The sequence below is a fragment of the Protopterus annectens genome, chromosome 2.part1 (assembly GCF_019279795.1).
Source record: "Protopterus annectens isolate FY-2018-M chromosome 2.part1, PAN1.0, whole genome shotgun sequence".
Lineage (NCBI taxonomy): Eukaryota > Metazoa > Chordata > Ceratodontiformes > Protopteridae > Protopterus > Protopterus annectens.
Genome location: NC_056729.1, coordinates 454,576,943 through 454,594,818, shown reverse-complemented (window position 1 = coordinate 454,594,818; position 17,876 = coordinate 454,576,943). Strand labels below are relative to the sequence as shown.

Below are 17,876 nucleotides of genomic sequence, written 5' to 3'. Positions count from 1 at the left end.
GGGAATGTGAATAACTATCGATTAATAAATGGCCCTGCAATAGAACATATCAGCACTGATTAGATTAATTGCATTGTACCACCATTTACTAAGGATAGAAGACAATATTTCCATCACTGAACTTATTCAACAATCAAAGAAACAAAATCTATTTGTCGCAATATTATGACCAGTTATAACAATGTTATCTTCTTATCACTCATCCTTTGAACTTCCCTTTCAATGTACCTAGTATTTTTATCTAGTCATATGCTGAATTTATAAACTTTACTAAAGTCTAAATATATCCCTTTCAAAGTTCAAAATGTATCAATTTCTACTGTCAACAAATCAAACAATCCAACTAAATTTACTTCATGAGACTGGAACTAGGAGTCCTTGCTGGCTTTATTTTAAGATTTATTCATTTATTTAAAGTGCTGCTGTTGTTCTTAATTAAAGATCCTGTTATTATCATGACAGCTCTATACTTTGCCAATGACCTCTTAACTGTACCTCACTGTGAAGAACATGCCTTATTTTCAGTCTTAAAAATTCCACGGTCCACCCCAAAAGGTTCTGTCTCACATTCATTGTAAGCAGCTTTTGATAAATACATAGGGTGAGTAATCTTGACTCATATAAATTCATCAAGAAATAGTTATTGAACATGCTGAGATTTGGGATGCATAGCTAGGCTTAAAAAAGTCCTTGTGGTCGTTAGCCTAGTAAACACCTATGAACCTGTGAGCTTCACAGTTGAAGTTACCAGTAAATGCTATAAATGTTTGCCATTTGTCTCAGTGTGAGATGGTAGTATTCCACATTCTAGATAAAGAAGGTTGAGCGCTACCTTCCCTTCTTCCTAGTGTTCAGCTACTACTATTAATACTGCACTACATATATATCAAATGCCTTGTGTTTACAGATGAACTACTAAACAGTTAAGTTATTAGAGAGATGTTAAACTTTGTAATTATCCTTTTGGGTTCACAGTTTTATTTACTACCACTGTGTAAAATTAGCTTACAGCTTTGCTCAGAAAAAAATACTGCAAATAATCACCAGTTGTTTAAACATTTCCGTGTTTACACATCATCTGTGGAATTATGTTACCCATTTATTTTATATAAAAAATAAAGAGCAGTCTGGCAAGCTTCATTTCTCATTATTGCAGTTTACATATAATTTCCTTTATGTTTTCTAACTCACTCATTTCCATTTATTAAAGTATGCATAGCATTTTTGCTCATTTCTAAACCAAAATAAATATTTCCCTGATTCATAATTTGCTCAACTGATTTTTTTTTCATGTAATAGGGTGATATATGTTGTTGTTGTGTCTTTCGGTTTTTCCTGGTTAGGGGTCGCCACAGCGGAACTCCAGTCTGCTAATGATTGGTAGTTGATTTCTACGTGCCGAGTTACCAGCCCTGATGCACAACCTTCAACGAAGTTACGCCAATACACGCATGCCTCCACACAGAAGACGCTCTAGCTGAGAATCGAACCGGACAGCGTCTTACTGTGAGGCGACAATGCTACCGCAGCACCGCCACTGCAATAGGGTGATATATACACATTTATATATTAACACAAGTATGCTTAAAGACATTTTTCTTGCTAAATTTTAACTGCGTTTTATGTAACTATACTATCTCAGTTTTCTATCAAGATTAATTTACTATATTATTGACTGTTTCAAACTCTTAAAAGCACATCTTACTGTTAAAATTAAGACAGACTTTGCATGTTTTTGATTTCTTTTAAATTTGAAGTTAAAAGATTCAATGTGATTTTCATTACTTCCCAAAATGCTACAAGTTTTTGTTTTAAAAACATGTAACTAATTATTTACAAACAGCGGTTTTGGGATATAACAATGTATTTCAGGAGTGGACTAGGAGAAACAGTAGGTTAATGAAAAGAATATTTTTACAATACATAAGTAAACAGTTACAATAAATGGGCCTTATTAAGAAAGGGAAAATGATTTACTATTAGAGATCTGAAGAATTCTGTTTTGTCTGAGTTTACTTCATAATATCTATCTAACTAACCTTTAAGAGGCACTTAGTAGGAGGGGTGAGTTTGTAAGCATTCTGTAACAAAGTCTTCAGTTTACTTAGTGGGCTACCTGAAATTATAAGATACAGATGCAATTTTACTGCAGTTCACTTTTGCACAATACAAAAATAAATAAAAATGGTTTGAAATTAAATGCAAAAACTGGTAGAATAGCTCATTTTCACATACCATAATGGTGAAAAGTCCCTCCCATCAAGCTAGAAACTGTTACAAGGGACCTAGGTACTCTTGCTGATAATTTCATATAATTTGAACAACATACCCCTGTGGTAGTCCAGAAATCCTTGTATTTGGCTCATCTAATTTCTAAACACATCTTCACTAGATCCATGTAAGTCTTAATTTCTCTTTATTCATTTCTCACCAGAGCCATTATTGAAAATAATGCACCTTTTGGCATGTATTTATTCAAACATAGCACACAACTTGAGGGCATCAATATTCATATCTAAAAAAGATCAGTGGCCTCAGAAATCTTAGTTATCAGGACAAACTGGTCTCTCTCTCTCTCTCTCTGTCTGTGCTCAGTCTCTTGTAGACTCCTTTGTGTAAATATTTGTCTAGCCTTTTCAGCCATGAATGATCCAAGGCACTTTGACTTCTTATTCCTTCATAAAACAGATAGCATCTCAAATACCTGATTAAAAGAAATAAACTTCATCATCAGACAAATAAGATGCATCATCACAACAGACTCATATCCCAGTGTATCCATCACCTCTGGAACAAACTTTTACTATATGTCAAACAGAGTACGTTTAAGGTAAACCTAAGTAATTGGATGGACAGCCTCAAATTTTCCCTCCAGTCTACCTTGTCTTGCACTCCATGAGGCTGGAAGGAAAAACTGAATATGAGTTACTGGCTAAGCTTGTAAAGGTCTACAGACTGATTGTCTAGTACTTACCTATGAGCCTGTAAGGAATAGTGAAGTAATATGGGCCTAAATATTCAGGTACAGTACTTATTACAGGCCCGACATTCTGATTTTCACTTTAGCTATATAATCCCATGCTAAGGTAATCTTTCAAGAAGACAACTTACCAGTAAATTCTCTGGTTTGATGTCCCTGTGGACAATGTTGAGACTGTGAAGATATTTAAGTGCACTGGCCAGGTTATATACCATTGCACTAGCATCCCGTTCAGTGTACTTTGTGGATGAGGTAATAGCGTCAAAAAGGTCTCCTCCCTAAAACAGAAGAAAAGAAACATATATCAGAATGGTGAACACTAGAGATTATGAATTGTACAGGGATAGCAGGAAGGCCGCTGAACCTTATAAATCTATTGCTGTACCTTAATAATACATTGTCATTGTTATCAATGGGTACATGTTAAACTATACATTTACTTTAGACAAAAACACAGTGGCACCAAAAGCATGCTTATCAGCTTAACTAAAATTATAAATTAAGATATTTACTGTAGTAAAGCCAAGAAGGAGTTTGACTCAGCAGGCCAATGGAATGACAAAATTTCATATTTTTATTGAAAAAGCATAATACTTGGTCAAAATTTGCTAGACATAACTTCCAGTTGCAATAAAATATGCACAATCTGTGGTTTATTTATACATAATAAAATTCAGGATTGCCCCCATGTTGGAGGATACAGGAGGTCTGAAAGTTGTCTTGCAAAATTTTCAATGTATTTGGTGAAATAATTGTGTCAACTAAACAAAATGAGATTATTCTTAGTAAAACCATAGCAATTACCAAATCACTGGTAAAGCAAAGCAAAATCATATAGTACTAAAAGTTATATTATCACACTCCACTTTTAAATTACTGTGTTACATGCTCATACTCTAGTTTCTCAATTAGGATAATGTATGACATGTACTTATGTATAGGTCAAGAAATGTACTCTATGATTTGGCCTTAAAAAAGGAGACTTGACCTATACATGTGAAATATGCTAGGTAAAGTAAGACTTTGGTATCCTTTCAGTAAAAAAAAAATAAAAATGCCTGCAATAGAAAATGTCCCTAAAGACTAAAGCACATGTTTATAAAGAATAAAGATACTGATAGCTGCTGTTTTGATCATCTTCATGATCATGGAAATAATGGCCACATTAATATGTTTCAATTTGCTGCTGTTTTTCAAAGGTACATTCCTACTACTCTGATGCTAAAATGGACAAAGCAATGTATTTCAAGTTCAACATTAATGCTGTCATTCACATACAACCTCAACCAAACTTCAGTCACTACAGTGGCACAGTAATGTCTGTCAATTTCAGTTTTGTTGTGGTCATTCACAGGCATCCATCTGTGCGCCTCCTGAACACTACAGGTTTTAGCTTTGCTGCTGTTATTCCTAGGCACACATCACATAATTTATGACTGTTATAGTAGCCCCAGGAATGTATTTCAATTTCAGCTTTGCTGCTGTCATTCATAGGCACGCACTCTGTTTGCTATGGTGGCCACAGTAATATATCTCAATTTCAACTCTGCTGTAATACCTCATGTAGTAACAGACCATGGTCTGGTTAGCCACATCCTTTTGTGATGTGATTCTCCAATTTCACACCTTATTGTAATATGAGTACTGATTAGGATAACATGGGAAATTGCTGAATGAATGAATGAATGAATGAATGAGTGTATACTAACCTTATTGTGTCATTACCTTAACTTATGCAAGAGTCAATGCATATTTATTTATTTAAATGAATTACTTTATTTATTTTTGGTCTAAAACCAACTTTCAGCTCATCCATAAAATAACCTTATACATGAGAGTATACAATAATTAAACAAAGACTAAGCAGGACATGGAACATTATTTGTTAAAGAGGGAGAAGGAGAAGAAGCAAGGTCAGGTTGAAATTTCATCAGAGTTAAGTTAATTTCAGTAAAAACATGCTTTAGTGGGACAGAATCTACTGGACCTTATAAATGAGGATTTGTTTCGGTGCCAAGAAATGTTTCTTTTTGAATGAACTACTCAAATATGAGCCATCTAATTACTCTATGCCACCGAGCTGGCTTTCTGTCATAACTTTTTTTGTAACAGCTGCTTTGGTGACCCCAGTCATTTATGGTCATATCCACTTACTCGTTATGTTGCTTGTTCATTTATTCACTCCATTTCTATTACCTTTTATACAACCCATACCTCTTGATATTATTTGCCTCCTCTGCCAACATTTTACTGAAACCTTTTCTAAGGTTCAAAATAAAAATATCAGAAAGTACACAACAAAGTCAGAATAAAAATGAATAATAGAAAAGTAACATTGAATACCATCTGACTATATACAATATCTACATATATTTTATACATCAGTCCCAAAAAACACTAACATAAAATAATGAATTATTGGATGAAACTCTCTTACAGAGATACCTGATGCCCATATATGAAAAGAAAAATGTGAAAATATGCAAAAGTTGTGATAACCAGGAAAGTGCCAGAAGGAATAACAAAGTAACATATCTAATGTCACATTCCATGTCTCTAATGATGTGTGTGACTTAGAATTTAAAGGGGGAGATGCTTTGAAGGCTTTATGGTGTTGAATTATTAGATCTGTAAATCACCAATAAACAGAGTGTAAGGAGTACCATTTCTTAGTTACACAGAATTTTATCATAATGAACAAGATAAGTACTCTTAATTGAAGGGCTTTAATATATATTTTTTTTGTTTAAATGCAAGATGGCAAGTTGCCATGTTAAGGGTTCAACAGCCAGGAACTGGGTCTGGGTTTTCTGTTGTGCTGTGTCCTCATTTTTTTTTTTTTTGCTGTATGGGCAATTCCAAAATATATGTAAAATATCTGCACTGGGGAGATTGCAAGCACTGCAGTTATTGACGGAAGCCTTATTATAAAAAGCTTTTTTGGCAGGCATGATGTAAGCATTAGCATCATGAATTGAATGTAATAACATTTCTTAAGGGTGATATATTTCATGTTAAGTAAAATTAAGTAATAAATTATATGATTGTCACGTGTCACTTGTCATTTTCAACTCTCTATGAACCATTCATCCTGCACCCAGCACTGCATAATGTTTTGAGTTCAGCAGAAAGCAATTTGGATTCATCTTGCTCCTTTCTACATTGCACTGAGGCATCAAACAGTCTTACATTTCATACATCTTACTCACCTCTCAATGTCCTCTTCTCTATTCCATACCTGTTTCCTGCATAAGTGATCAAATATCAACTTGCCATTTCAGACTTTTTACCACTTTCCTAGATCTGTCATATATCCTCCATGTTCTCTCTGTCTTGTCTTTATAATCAATCTTCCCCTCAGAAGAGATTAATTAAATATAATCCATTATCTGTAACTCTATCAACACTGGCCTGGCATACTCTTCACCAGGTAATAAGGAATGGCTTCATCATTTCATACTTAGTTATTCTTTCATAGTGTTAATCCTTCTTCCCATTCCATCTATCCAAAAGTCTTTGAATTTCTTCCCCATTTCCCTATACTGTTTCCCAACTGTACTAGCCAATGGGAGGAAACCTTTAATTATCAAATGCCAGTCTTTGCTAGCAGGTGAGACAATCCCTCACCTATCCACTTTCTAGACACAGTATAGATTACTACATATTATCATATTAAGCCTTGACAGAGCCCCAGGCTTATGAAATTTCTAAAGAATCATAGGTAGGTATTTTTGTCTCTCCCAAACAAAATGTAGCCATCTACAAAAAGGCTGAAAAATGTATCATCGTATCAACTCCCTTACCCTCTTTGATAACTATCTGAATGCTTATAAGCAACACCATTATCAACAGCAGAAACAAGTGGGGGGTAGAGACAACCCATTTGGTCTCCATTTCTAAGCCTTAGTCATCTAGTGATCTCGCACGTAAAAGTCATAGCCAGCCTTCAGGATATGTAAAACACCCTGACTCCTCCTCTAATTTATCAGAAAGGTACAGTTCCCCTATTAATCTGTAGACGAACACCCACTTATTTAATTTTCATCACTGAGTAGGGCTTTGAGGAACTAAAGTCTGCTTTCAAACAGAACTAGCTTATATGAAATACCCTCAAATATTGCAAAGGCTCATTTGTATCGTGTAGCAGAGTTACCATTTCAAACAATTTTTTCTCAGATATCCACTCCACAAAATCTACATAGTCCCACTAGTGATTCATCCAAAGAATCGTTTTCATAAAACCAATCTGACTTTTTCAAATAAGCTATCTCTTTCTCTAGTCTTCACCTTTGCAGCTTTGTAAATATTTAATGAATACATTTAATAATGAAACAGAACATTGGTTAGGATGATCTTACTGATTCAAGTTCCCCTTACTAGCAAAGAATTGGAAAAGCATCCAAACCTTCAACTCTTAATACTCTTTTCTTAATGAATATCTGTTTACTATTTCTTTGTATCGGTGAAAAATTACACACATGTGCCATTCAATCATATAACAAAACATTATAATTATCAAAGATAATGATGATGACTACTGCAATCATTTATATTTTACTCAAGCTTGCCCTAAAAAAAAAAAAAAAACAGTAGACATTTTCATTTAACAGGGCAATCTCCAGACTTACTATATCATGCTTTAAGAAGAAGTGCACTGTACTGCAACAAACATATATATTTTTTCATCTGTCTCCACATATATTAAACACTAGACAACAAAACCAAAGGATACATTTCATATGCTTTTCACATTGACTTTCATTGTCTTGTGCTTCTCAACTGCAATACAATTGACTTTCCCCACTAACATTTCAAGATTAACCTATAATAATTATCTCTCTTATTTCCATTAATGTACTACAGTCAACTTGGATTTCTGAGTTTATTCATTCTTGCTTGATCCAATATCTAATCAAAACTATGAAAATAATTCTCTCTCAACTGTTTTTCATATATTAATTTAACACTAGTATACAAATCAGTGTGTGAAAATATCTAATTTCCTTTTAACTAGTTATGAGAACAAATTTAGTTGTTCTCTTTACAAGTTAAATATACTTTCATGAAATATAATTCAAATCTAGACAATTTACATTTATTCTAACAGAATTCTGTTCCATCAAAACATCACTTCTACTCCTTTACCATGCATTCTCCATTATCCAGCATGTATACTTAACTATATCAGTACTATTATCCAACAGTAACTATAATACCAAATGGCTTTTGTGATCCCGCTTAGTAGTCCCTAAGAAATTACATGCATTACCACAGTATTGACTTCCATAAATTGTATAAATCTCTTTTTCCACAGAAGCCCACAAATGATCATGCTTGGATTCTAGCTTAGACTAAATATCACACTAACTAGTCCTGAAAAATGGGACTATATCATCAGATCGAATGTTGAAAATCTCGAATGCTCTAAAGAGCGAAAATGCCAGAACTTGAACTCATTATTATAGGGGGCTGCACCCCCCCCACCACTAAATATATATTCCAACTCTCAGATCACACTACATTGAGGAAAGAGCAAATATTCCGATCTTCACTGTACTGCGATCTCAAAAAAAAAGCACTTCGAGTTCCGGCATTTTTGCTCTTTAGAGCGTTTGAGATTATCAACATTCGATCTGATGATACAGACCCTTGAAAAACACAGGATATTGTCACTCCAATGTCTCTTTACAAATTAGTTGGTACAACTGATCATACACCCACCATGACATCTACTTATATTCATAACACTTGTTTATAAAGGTCTTGATCACTGCATTGCATTTGATACTTATATACCTTGTAATAGTCCATGCTAACCTAAGAGCGCCTCTGCTGGCAGAGTCACATGATCTGTGCCCCATCCTTCTGGTAGCAGACTAACATTTTTCTAACAGATTAATCCCACATAGTCCCTATGTTAACTTGTGAAAGCCCCTATAATCAGTCACTACTAACCTATCCTTGAACTTCATGATACCCTATTAAACTCTCTGTTGTTTGTATTAAAAGTCTGAACTTAACTATAATAAGCAGTGATCATTTTTTTCGCATTAGCTATATTTTATGGCAAATATATTTTAATTGGTGTCTAGTTCAAAAATTAAAAACATGTCTCCTTATGTTGGAGTAAAAATCCAGTCATTTTTCATCAGTGGCTCATACTACCTACAAAATACGTCTTTATAGATTTTTACATGTGTTTAGCAGCTGAGAACATGACCACAACTGGGGACAAAGACCTTAAACAACTAGAAGCTTGTCACTGTAACTCAATTTTTCTGCATTCAGTATAAACAACTGCTCATGTGTCTGTTTTTGCAACCCTATGTTCTGCTAAACTGAAGTAAATCATCCCACCACTCGTCATTGAGTTCTTATCCAATTAATTTGGTATTTCCAGTGCCAGAGGGTCCGTTTCACCTCTGTATCTGCACTTCACTAAAACCAGGCCTTCCCACATCCTTAACAAATCTGGATAGCAAAACATTTTACAGAAAATATAAACCCAATACAAATGCCATACTTTAATTTTGGACATACTACTTAGATTGTCTTTTTTTGTGAAAAATTAATGCCGTGATTACTGTAACAGTGTGCTGAAGTTGGTGAAATGATGTACTTTTTGGGGATTTTTTCCCATTTTCTCCACTGCAGTGTGACTATAAATCTGGTGTATATATAATTTAGGATGATATAGGGCGGCTTGCCCCCACAAGAAAAAAAATATTTTGGTATTTATTTATGGTTTTCAGGTTATGCTTTTTGAAACCAGAGTTCTGGAAATCAAAACTCGAACTTTGCTAACTTGATCGAACTGTAGAAAATCAATACAAACACCTACTTCTGTCAATATGTCCAGTTTACATGTGAAAACTCATTAGTTGCTCTGCTCTGGACCAATCAGCCATTAATATACTGTCAGTCATTTCTTACAACATATTTTCCAGGAAGCTCCTCATTACATCCATGGGAAATGATGCATGCCTGAAACTTTTATACAAAAAATTAAAATGCCCAATGCATTTCCCTACAAGTCATACTTTATGAGATCCAGTGCCTCTTAGAATGAGAATGAGAGAGGACTCCTATTCTTAAACAGTCAGTTGGCATTGCTGAACACATGCAACTCATGTATTGGTTCCATTATGTATCAAGTTAACCTCACATCGTAATAGAGAGTGAGTGAAATCCTCAACTCCTTCTCATTGTACAGATTCCCAATAATATCAGGTAGCACATAACCCAATTATACCCAGCCTATATCTTTGAGTTACCTGACCTGGCTTGCTACACATTCTCAGAGATATGCATGGGCACACATACACAAACTTTTGACTCCCTGGGAAACTGCAGTAACTGGTATGAAAAAGGTAAATAAGAAAATAGCAATTAAATATCCCTGTTCTACACACATAGCTATTGACAGATCATATATTAACATTATGTAAGACAACTGGAACTATACCTTAGTTCAATAAAATATCACTAAATAACTAGTGTAACTAGAAATATAAAAATATATATTCTTGTTAAATGTACAGTTCACTCAATAAAATATGAACTAGACTTTAAAATCTCACTTTATTAAATTTGCTTATCCTACACTCAACTGAAATGCTTTCAGATATGTAAAGTGTTTTGATTTTTTTTTGTAATTGTATTAAATGTTCATCTAAACCCCTCAAACACACAAAAGTAGCCTACTTGCACTCCCGTTTATGTGTGTGTATATATGGTGAATGAATGAATAAGGTGAATGAATGAATAATTAGCAAACTGCTCCAAAATTACACAGTGGTGAAGGAGAGGTAAAACTACCAAAATGCAGGAAAAAAACAGTATTTGTTAAGCTAAATGGCACAATCCAATCACAATCCAATCACAATCACTTTTCGCATAGCTTGTAACCAACCGTGGGATGCATCAAGGTAACACTGCCCATTTGCTAACATAAACAATCAATATCCTGAAACCATGACATCCCATAGTGGTGGGTTTAAAACTTTGTGACTGAGTGTCATCCAATAGGAATAATTTTCCTGATTATTGATAATCAGGCTATTATTGGTTGCCTGAAGGTCTCTGTGCCCAACAATCATCGAGGATCAAATGGTATTCTCCATTCATTCTTCTCAAGGTGCGTAAGCAAATAAACAGCCAGCAAACTGCTCACACTCACCAAGGCAAGAACTCATCATGATGTTAATATCATCACAACTCATTAGAGATGCTAAAATTAAAAGCAACCATTCAAAGAACATATCTCAATATATAGCTCATATGAATTATTTTTTGTTACACATTTTCGGAACATTAAACTTTCAGTGTTTAACATTCGAATAGTAGCCGCTTGCTGTATTTTTCTTTCAATAAGCGAACATAGACCCTCTTTGGCCACCTTGGTAGATTAGGGCATCCTAAGGCTATGTAGCAATTGTCTCATGTTATCAGACAACAAGTTAATCATTAAAGAAAATAACATGGTGTCCAAGAGATGTACATACACAACTTCCTTGGTGGCCAAAATCTCACATACAAATGAGTTGTCACCTGGTTGGACAAGGAAAAGAAGGAAAAAACTCCAAAGCCATATTCATATGACTGCTGAATATGGTTGGATTCTTAGACTGAATGCTGATAGTAACCCGGGTCTAAATAGTGCTGTTACTTTAACACCTATTTTAATGAAAAGACAAATTTATAATTAATAATGCAAATTGTTTTAAGTTTTTTAATTGTGTGCTATTACTGTTTTAATTGATTATATTGGTTGACTGTGGTCATATATGTACTTTTTTGTATATTAAGAATTTATGTTAAAATGTGATGTATTAGCACTGAAGAAGGGGTTAATCCTAAAGCTTTGCTTTTTGTTTTTTTAATGAACTACCTGCTGTTCGAAGTTGAAGCTTTTTCCTTATATTGAAGTCTCTGACGGTTGTTCACTGCTGCTAGTCCATATCTGACTTGAACAAGGAAAAGATAACAGTTGCCTATCTGGAGCCAGAATCTGCAATATTTCACATGCACTCATGTTACTGCATCCCAGGTACCAGTATGATTCTATCATTGTCAATGTCAGTGTAAATGACCCGAGACATACTTCATTGGACTATATGAAAAGACACAATGGATCTCTCAGAATGTGTGTCACAGATAGTTATGAGCCTTGCACTGAGTAGCATTCTACCTACATCAAGGATGATGCCACAATATGAACATAAAATTATTTATTTTAATAACTGGTGTAGTTTCTGTTCTAACTCCATGGGAATTCAATATCTGTCAGCATAGTAGAACATGGTCAAAATACCACATTGCTTTGCCAAGGATGGGTTGCAACTGTTCCCCGTAGGCTTTCCGATACTGGCTAAAACTTTATCTACCTACCCACTTAGGATATTTTTTAGGCAAAGCCAAGAGACAAAACTACCAACATAGCTAAAAACTTTACAAGCAAAAAAGTTTAAACCTTTCAAGTCCTCCTCAGTCTGGAGAATGTATACATCTGTGCCATGACCGAGCCTTGATTTACAGCTATAGAAAGTGCTCTGGAAGTGCAAGGCTACAGTGTCTTCCACACATTTAGACCAACAGCAACACAGACTGGGGCCAAAGGCAGAGGTGTTTCGATCTATGAAAGCAACAAACATACCTCATGGTTAGTTAAACAGGATGATACCATGAAGGTCATCCATGTGCAAGTCACCAGAGGTAAGGTCCCTCACCGTATCATAGTTAGTTACATAATACCATGTACATCCCTAGAGTCTCTCAACTCTTACCTAAACCTACTAGAGGTGATAACCATCCAACTAAATGCCCTATTCATAGGTGACTTTAACTACCCCTCTATAGAGTGGGAAATGTACATTGCCTCAAACGCCTCAAACTCACAGGTATAATGCTTCCTGGGCTTTATTAAAGCACCCTGGAACAGATAGTCCCTACTCCAACCAGAGGACCAAAACATCTTGGATCAGCTACTCACCAACATGGTAGAGTATTGCAACCCTCCCATGTCATATCCTCACTAGTGAGGTAGGATCACAAAGCTGTCTCACTTGGAGTAAAAATCAACACACAAAATCTAGCTAAACCAGTAACAGTCAGAAACTATTCAGAGGCAAAATTCAAGGCTCTCTCCAATCCTGAGACCACAACTACCTATGCAGAATTATTCACAGAGTCACTATACAAACATTTGAATGGCTGCATAGAGGTTACCACACCTACCAGTAATAAACCAAAAACACTAAAAACAAACCTCACTGGTGTAATCCTCACTTAAACAGGGTATATAATAAAATATGAAAACTCATGGCCAAAATCAGGAAAAGCAACCCCCTTAAAGACAATTGATGTCTTATACAACTAAATGAGAAACTAAGAAATCCAAGTCCAACAAGGCCAACTATGAGGTTAGGATAGCCTTGCAGGCTAAGGACAATAAGGCCTTCTTAAGCTCACCCAGAACCTTAGTGGTAACACACAACAGTGTGTTGAACTGGTGGTGAATGCTACCACCTACACTGACTAGGATACATAGCAAATCTACTGGCTAATAAATTCAGCTCAAACTTCACCCCCCACTTCCCCTTAGCTCCACCATGTGAACTCCCCTCCCACATACTTCCCCCAGCTATTAACAGGGATCAGGTAAGTCAAGAACACTGCCTCCATGAGTTCTGACACATCCCTGGATGCCTCCTGAATAGTCTAAAAAAGACCTATTAGGACCACTTGAGGCATTCTTTAATGACAGCCTTGAAACAGGCTACATTGCAGGTGAATAGAGGTTGGTAACCATCATTCCCCTCCATAAGGCTGGATCATCAACCAACCCAGGGAACTATGACCCATCAGCCTAACAAGCCAGATATGGAAAGCCATGGAATAAATTAACATGGAAATGATAAACAAGGACATAGATAACCTTCAGACACTTGACCCATCCCAATTTGACTTTAAGGGAAAGTCATGCCTCTTAACCTGGCAGACTTCTTTGGGAAGGTCACCAAGGCAATGGACAAAGGTAAAACAGTGCCTACTGCATATCTTGACTGGTTAAGGTATCTGATGCAGTTCTACTCGGGCATTGAGAAGCTCTCTGAGCTAGATGGAAACCCTTACATAACTTGCTAGATTGCCAGCTGGCAGACAGACAGGACTCAGAAAGGCAGGATCAGTGAGACCAACTCCACCAAGAGACCAGTTACCAGTGGGGTACCCCAGGGCACCATGCTTCAACCACTTCTGTATGACATCTACTTCTCATACGTCATGACTAACATTAAAGATCTTAGGCTTACCACATTCACAGAAGACTATAAATTAGAAGCTATTATAAACTCCCCCCAAGATACCAACATCTTGCAATACAGTTTAATGCAAATGACTGGTGCCAAAGCCATGGCCTAAAACTCAATGCCAAACAATGCATTATAATGCCGTTTGGGATACTGTCAACACAAGTTAATTACTCTCTCTATAAAACTGTCCTAAGAGTCAACCCAGTAGTAAGGAATCTGGGAACATATATTTAGACACCAATCTAGCCTTTGATCAACATTTTTATTTTATTTATTTATTTATTTATTTATTATTTGTTAACTGGGAAAGTCCGACTTGGAACAAAGCCAATTTTCAGTGGAAGCCCGGGGAGAAATGCTCCAGATGCATGTCTTTGTAACATGGGAGGAAACCGGAGCACCCGGAGAAAACCCACACGAATGCAGGGAGTGCATGCAGACTCCGCACAGAAGGCACCCCAGCAGAGAATGAACTGGGGAACCTCTTGCTGTGAGGTGACAATGCTACCGCTGCCCCACTGCACCGTCCATTTGTAGAGGATGTAGAGCATGTAGAGGAGATAATTAGAAAATCATTCTATGTCACCCAAGATATAGGTAAGGATATGGCATCCAAGTCCAAGGAAGTTATAGTACCACTATACTCAGCCCTTGTCAACATCTGTCACTGAATACAATGCCCTAATTTGGAATGTATCCAACCAGACATTTTGCAAAAGTTGGAATACCGACAAAGGTTTCTCACCAGGAGAATTCAGGACATGAGTACCTTGTCCTACACTGATTACCTAAGGGCTCTGTCTTTGTATTCAGTCTCCTACAGACTACTAAAAGGGGATCTTTGCCTGTCTTACAAGGGTTCCTTAGACCCAGCTGTGATGGATCTGTTACACATGTGCAAAACAAACAGCACCAAAAATACTATATCCAGGGATCTGAACTTTGCTTGTGACATAAAAAGAACATTCTGGAGATACAAATATGTGTAGCAAAGGGTCCCTGCACTATGGAATAAGTTCCCTATCCATGTAAAACAGAATTCATCCCTGACTCTCTCCAAACAAAACCTTGACAATTGGATGGGAAATCATAAATATACCCCCTGGTCTGGCACCCATGTCCCTTACAGGTAGAAGCTGTCAATAAGAAAAGTATTATCCAACTAACCCCCCTCCTACAAATCCTTGGCTGTCTGCCTACTAACATGCCTGCTTCCATATGAAACTTTGGACCCAAATGGTTTGAGGTGCATAGCTTAGGCTTGTAAGGGCCCTAGTGCTCATTAGCCTAGTAACAACCAATGAACTGAGTACAGATGATCATGAAGTAGCTTTATTCCCCCTAGCAGTAGCCATAGGATGACTCCCCTGAGTCAGATACCCACCAATGTTTGCAGCTGCATGACCTTTACTCCACATAATGTACCTTTAGAGATGAGTGCAGAACTGTGATGTCCTGCTGATGCCATAAGAGCCATTCATCCCTCCATCCTTTGGTATGGACCCAGCAAGCTTCCCACCCTCCTTCCCATTCAGCACAACTGTTGGTGCTGCATCCAGCCTGTTTAACAACATCTAGTGTACATTACAAGTCCTAAAAAGGCAGTGGCCTTACACTAAAGGTGAATATGAAATATCTACTGTACCCTTCTACAAAAAGATGGTGAGCATCAGACAGATTAAAATAGTTTTAGTCAGCCTTGGGTTATAACAAAAGCTTAGCCTTTTCTATAATGTACCCTCACATCTCATCTGCTCTACAATTTACAAATGGAGAGTTAAATACTTCATTCAGAAGCATCCTGCAGGAAATGTCCTAACTAAAATACGAAAATGTCACACATTTAGAATCATTGTGAGCCATATTCCTACAGTCTCAGGACTCTACACATTTCCTTTTTTACCCTTCTTACCACCAGACCTTTGCCGACACTTCTGTTTAATAGTGGTGAGAATATCAGCTTGTCAGATAAGCAGCATCACACAATAACATACAGCACATCAATGAACATCTTTTCTTGGAAATTCTAAGACAAAATTTCTCCATTTTCAAAAAATATAATGTAGTATGTACAAAGCTCCATGTATAAGTGTGTTACTAAAGGGTTGGGATATAGTTTTTCTGTGTGCAAACTGCAATTTACTGACTAAAAGGTCAGCATTTTTTTTATTAAAATGGCAGCAGCAAAATTCTTTTTCATTCTTTTCACAATTTAACAGCAAGCTTGTGAAATGGAGACATTATATGGTAAGACAGGTGCGTTCTGCACAATTTTAGGAAGTTAATTATTCAAACTGCAAACAATTTCAGTACATGAGCAATATTACACAATATACAACAAAACATATTGGATTTCTGCCATAACACCAATATTTATAGAGTTCTAAGGAATGCAAATTGTTGTATAATACTAACTCAACTGCTAGTTTATGCAAGATGTTAAGGAGATCATGTTCCTTCTAAACTCTCTGTATGAATCACACTTGCAGTATTGTAAATACTCTGCATAATGCTCTCACTGTACCTTAACTAACTCCATTACCAAATAGAGCTCAGTAGGTGTGTCAACTTCTTCTATTAACATGATAATGTTGGGATGTTTAACTCTGCGTAGGATTGCAACTTCATTCTCTATAAGATGTTCCTGCCAAAAAGAAGAAAAATGTTAAATCGGATTGAGGACAATTGTCCTGGCACAGTTTCCTTAACATGTCATAAATTAAACTAAACACTCAACAAGAACAAACTAAATTGAAATAAACATTCAACGGAAAGCAACTCTCATCATTCAATCTATTCTAGGCATGATGCAAAGGTATCAGTGTTACGAAAAACACGTAAAGTATTTTTCAACCCGTCTGGAAATATATTCAAGAAAAATAATATTCTTCTACAACACAGAAACTATGAACAAAGCTATGACATTCAGATGTAGGTGGTATCTGTATATGAAAATGTAGATTGTGTGTTTGTATCTAACAGCCTATACCAAGTGCATTTATAGATGCAGTGTAAGCAACCAGTACTTGCAACGGGAAGTTGCTACATATTATAGCAACTTTGTAGGTATTCTAAGGTACCAAACCAGTGCAGAAGAAATTGTAAAAAAATTTTAATTTCATACCTGGTAAACCTCACCCCCCCCCACTAGTCTCTTGTACTGGAAATCCTCAGCATGGGTGTGACAGCTGACTAATGGGACCACCATGCAGGATCTATGGAGGATGCAGGACATCTTTGCCTTTGCCAGCATCTACTAATGCAGGATATGCTACCGGGTGACTAATGCGGGCAGTTACATCACTGGCAAGGGTCTGCTACACCTACATCTTCCCCCCTTCATGTCCCTGTTTTCACACCCGGATGATGTGAGATACCTTCTTTGGTTCTGCGGAACTAACAGCTGCAAACTTAGAACTGCACCCACATTCCTCTGATTTCTTGTCATTCTGTTGTTTACAAGCTTATGCATGCTGGTGTGAAATAGCAGCATACGTTTCAACTGTCCACATTTTCTCATAATGTCCAGATTTTTGCTTCATATTTTTTGCCTGTTCCTCATAAAATTTGTGGTTTTCTGGATG

At 36.3% G+C, this 17,876-nt stretch overlaps 1 protein-coding gene across 1 annotated transcript in view; it reads right to left on the bottom strand.

The window, feature by feature from the left end:
• DCLK2 (doublecortin like kinase 2) overlaps window positions 1-17,876 on the bottom strand; it is a 1,465,027-nt gene that overhangs the window by 281,107 nt on the left and 1,166,044 nt on the right. The window contains exons 11-12 of the mRNA XM_044063457.1: window positions 16,817-16,936; window positions 3,112-3,258 (exon numbers count right to left, since the gene is read on the bottom strand). Coding sequence (XP_043919392.1) covers window positions 3,112-3,258; window positions 16,817-16,936 — 267 coding nt within the window. The remainder of the gene's footprint in view (window positions 1-3,111; window positions 3,259-16,816; window positions 16,937-17,876) is intronic.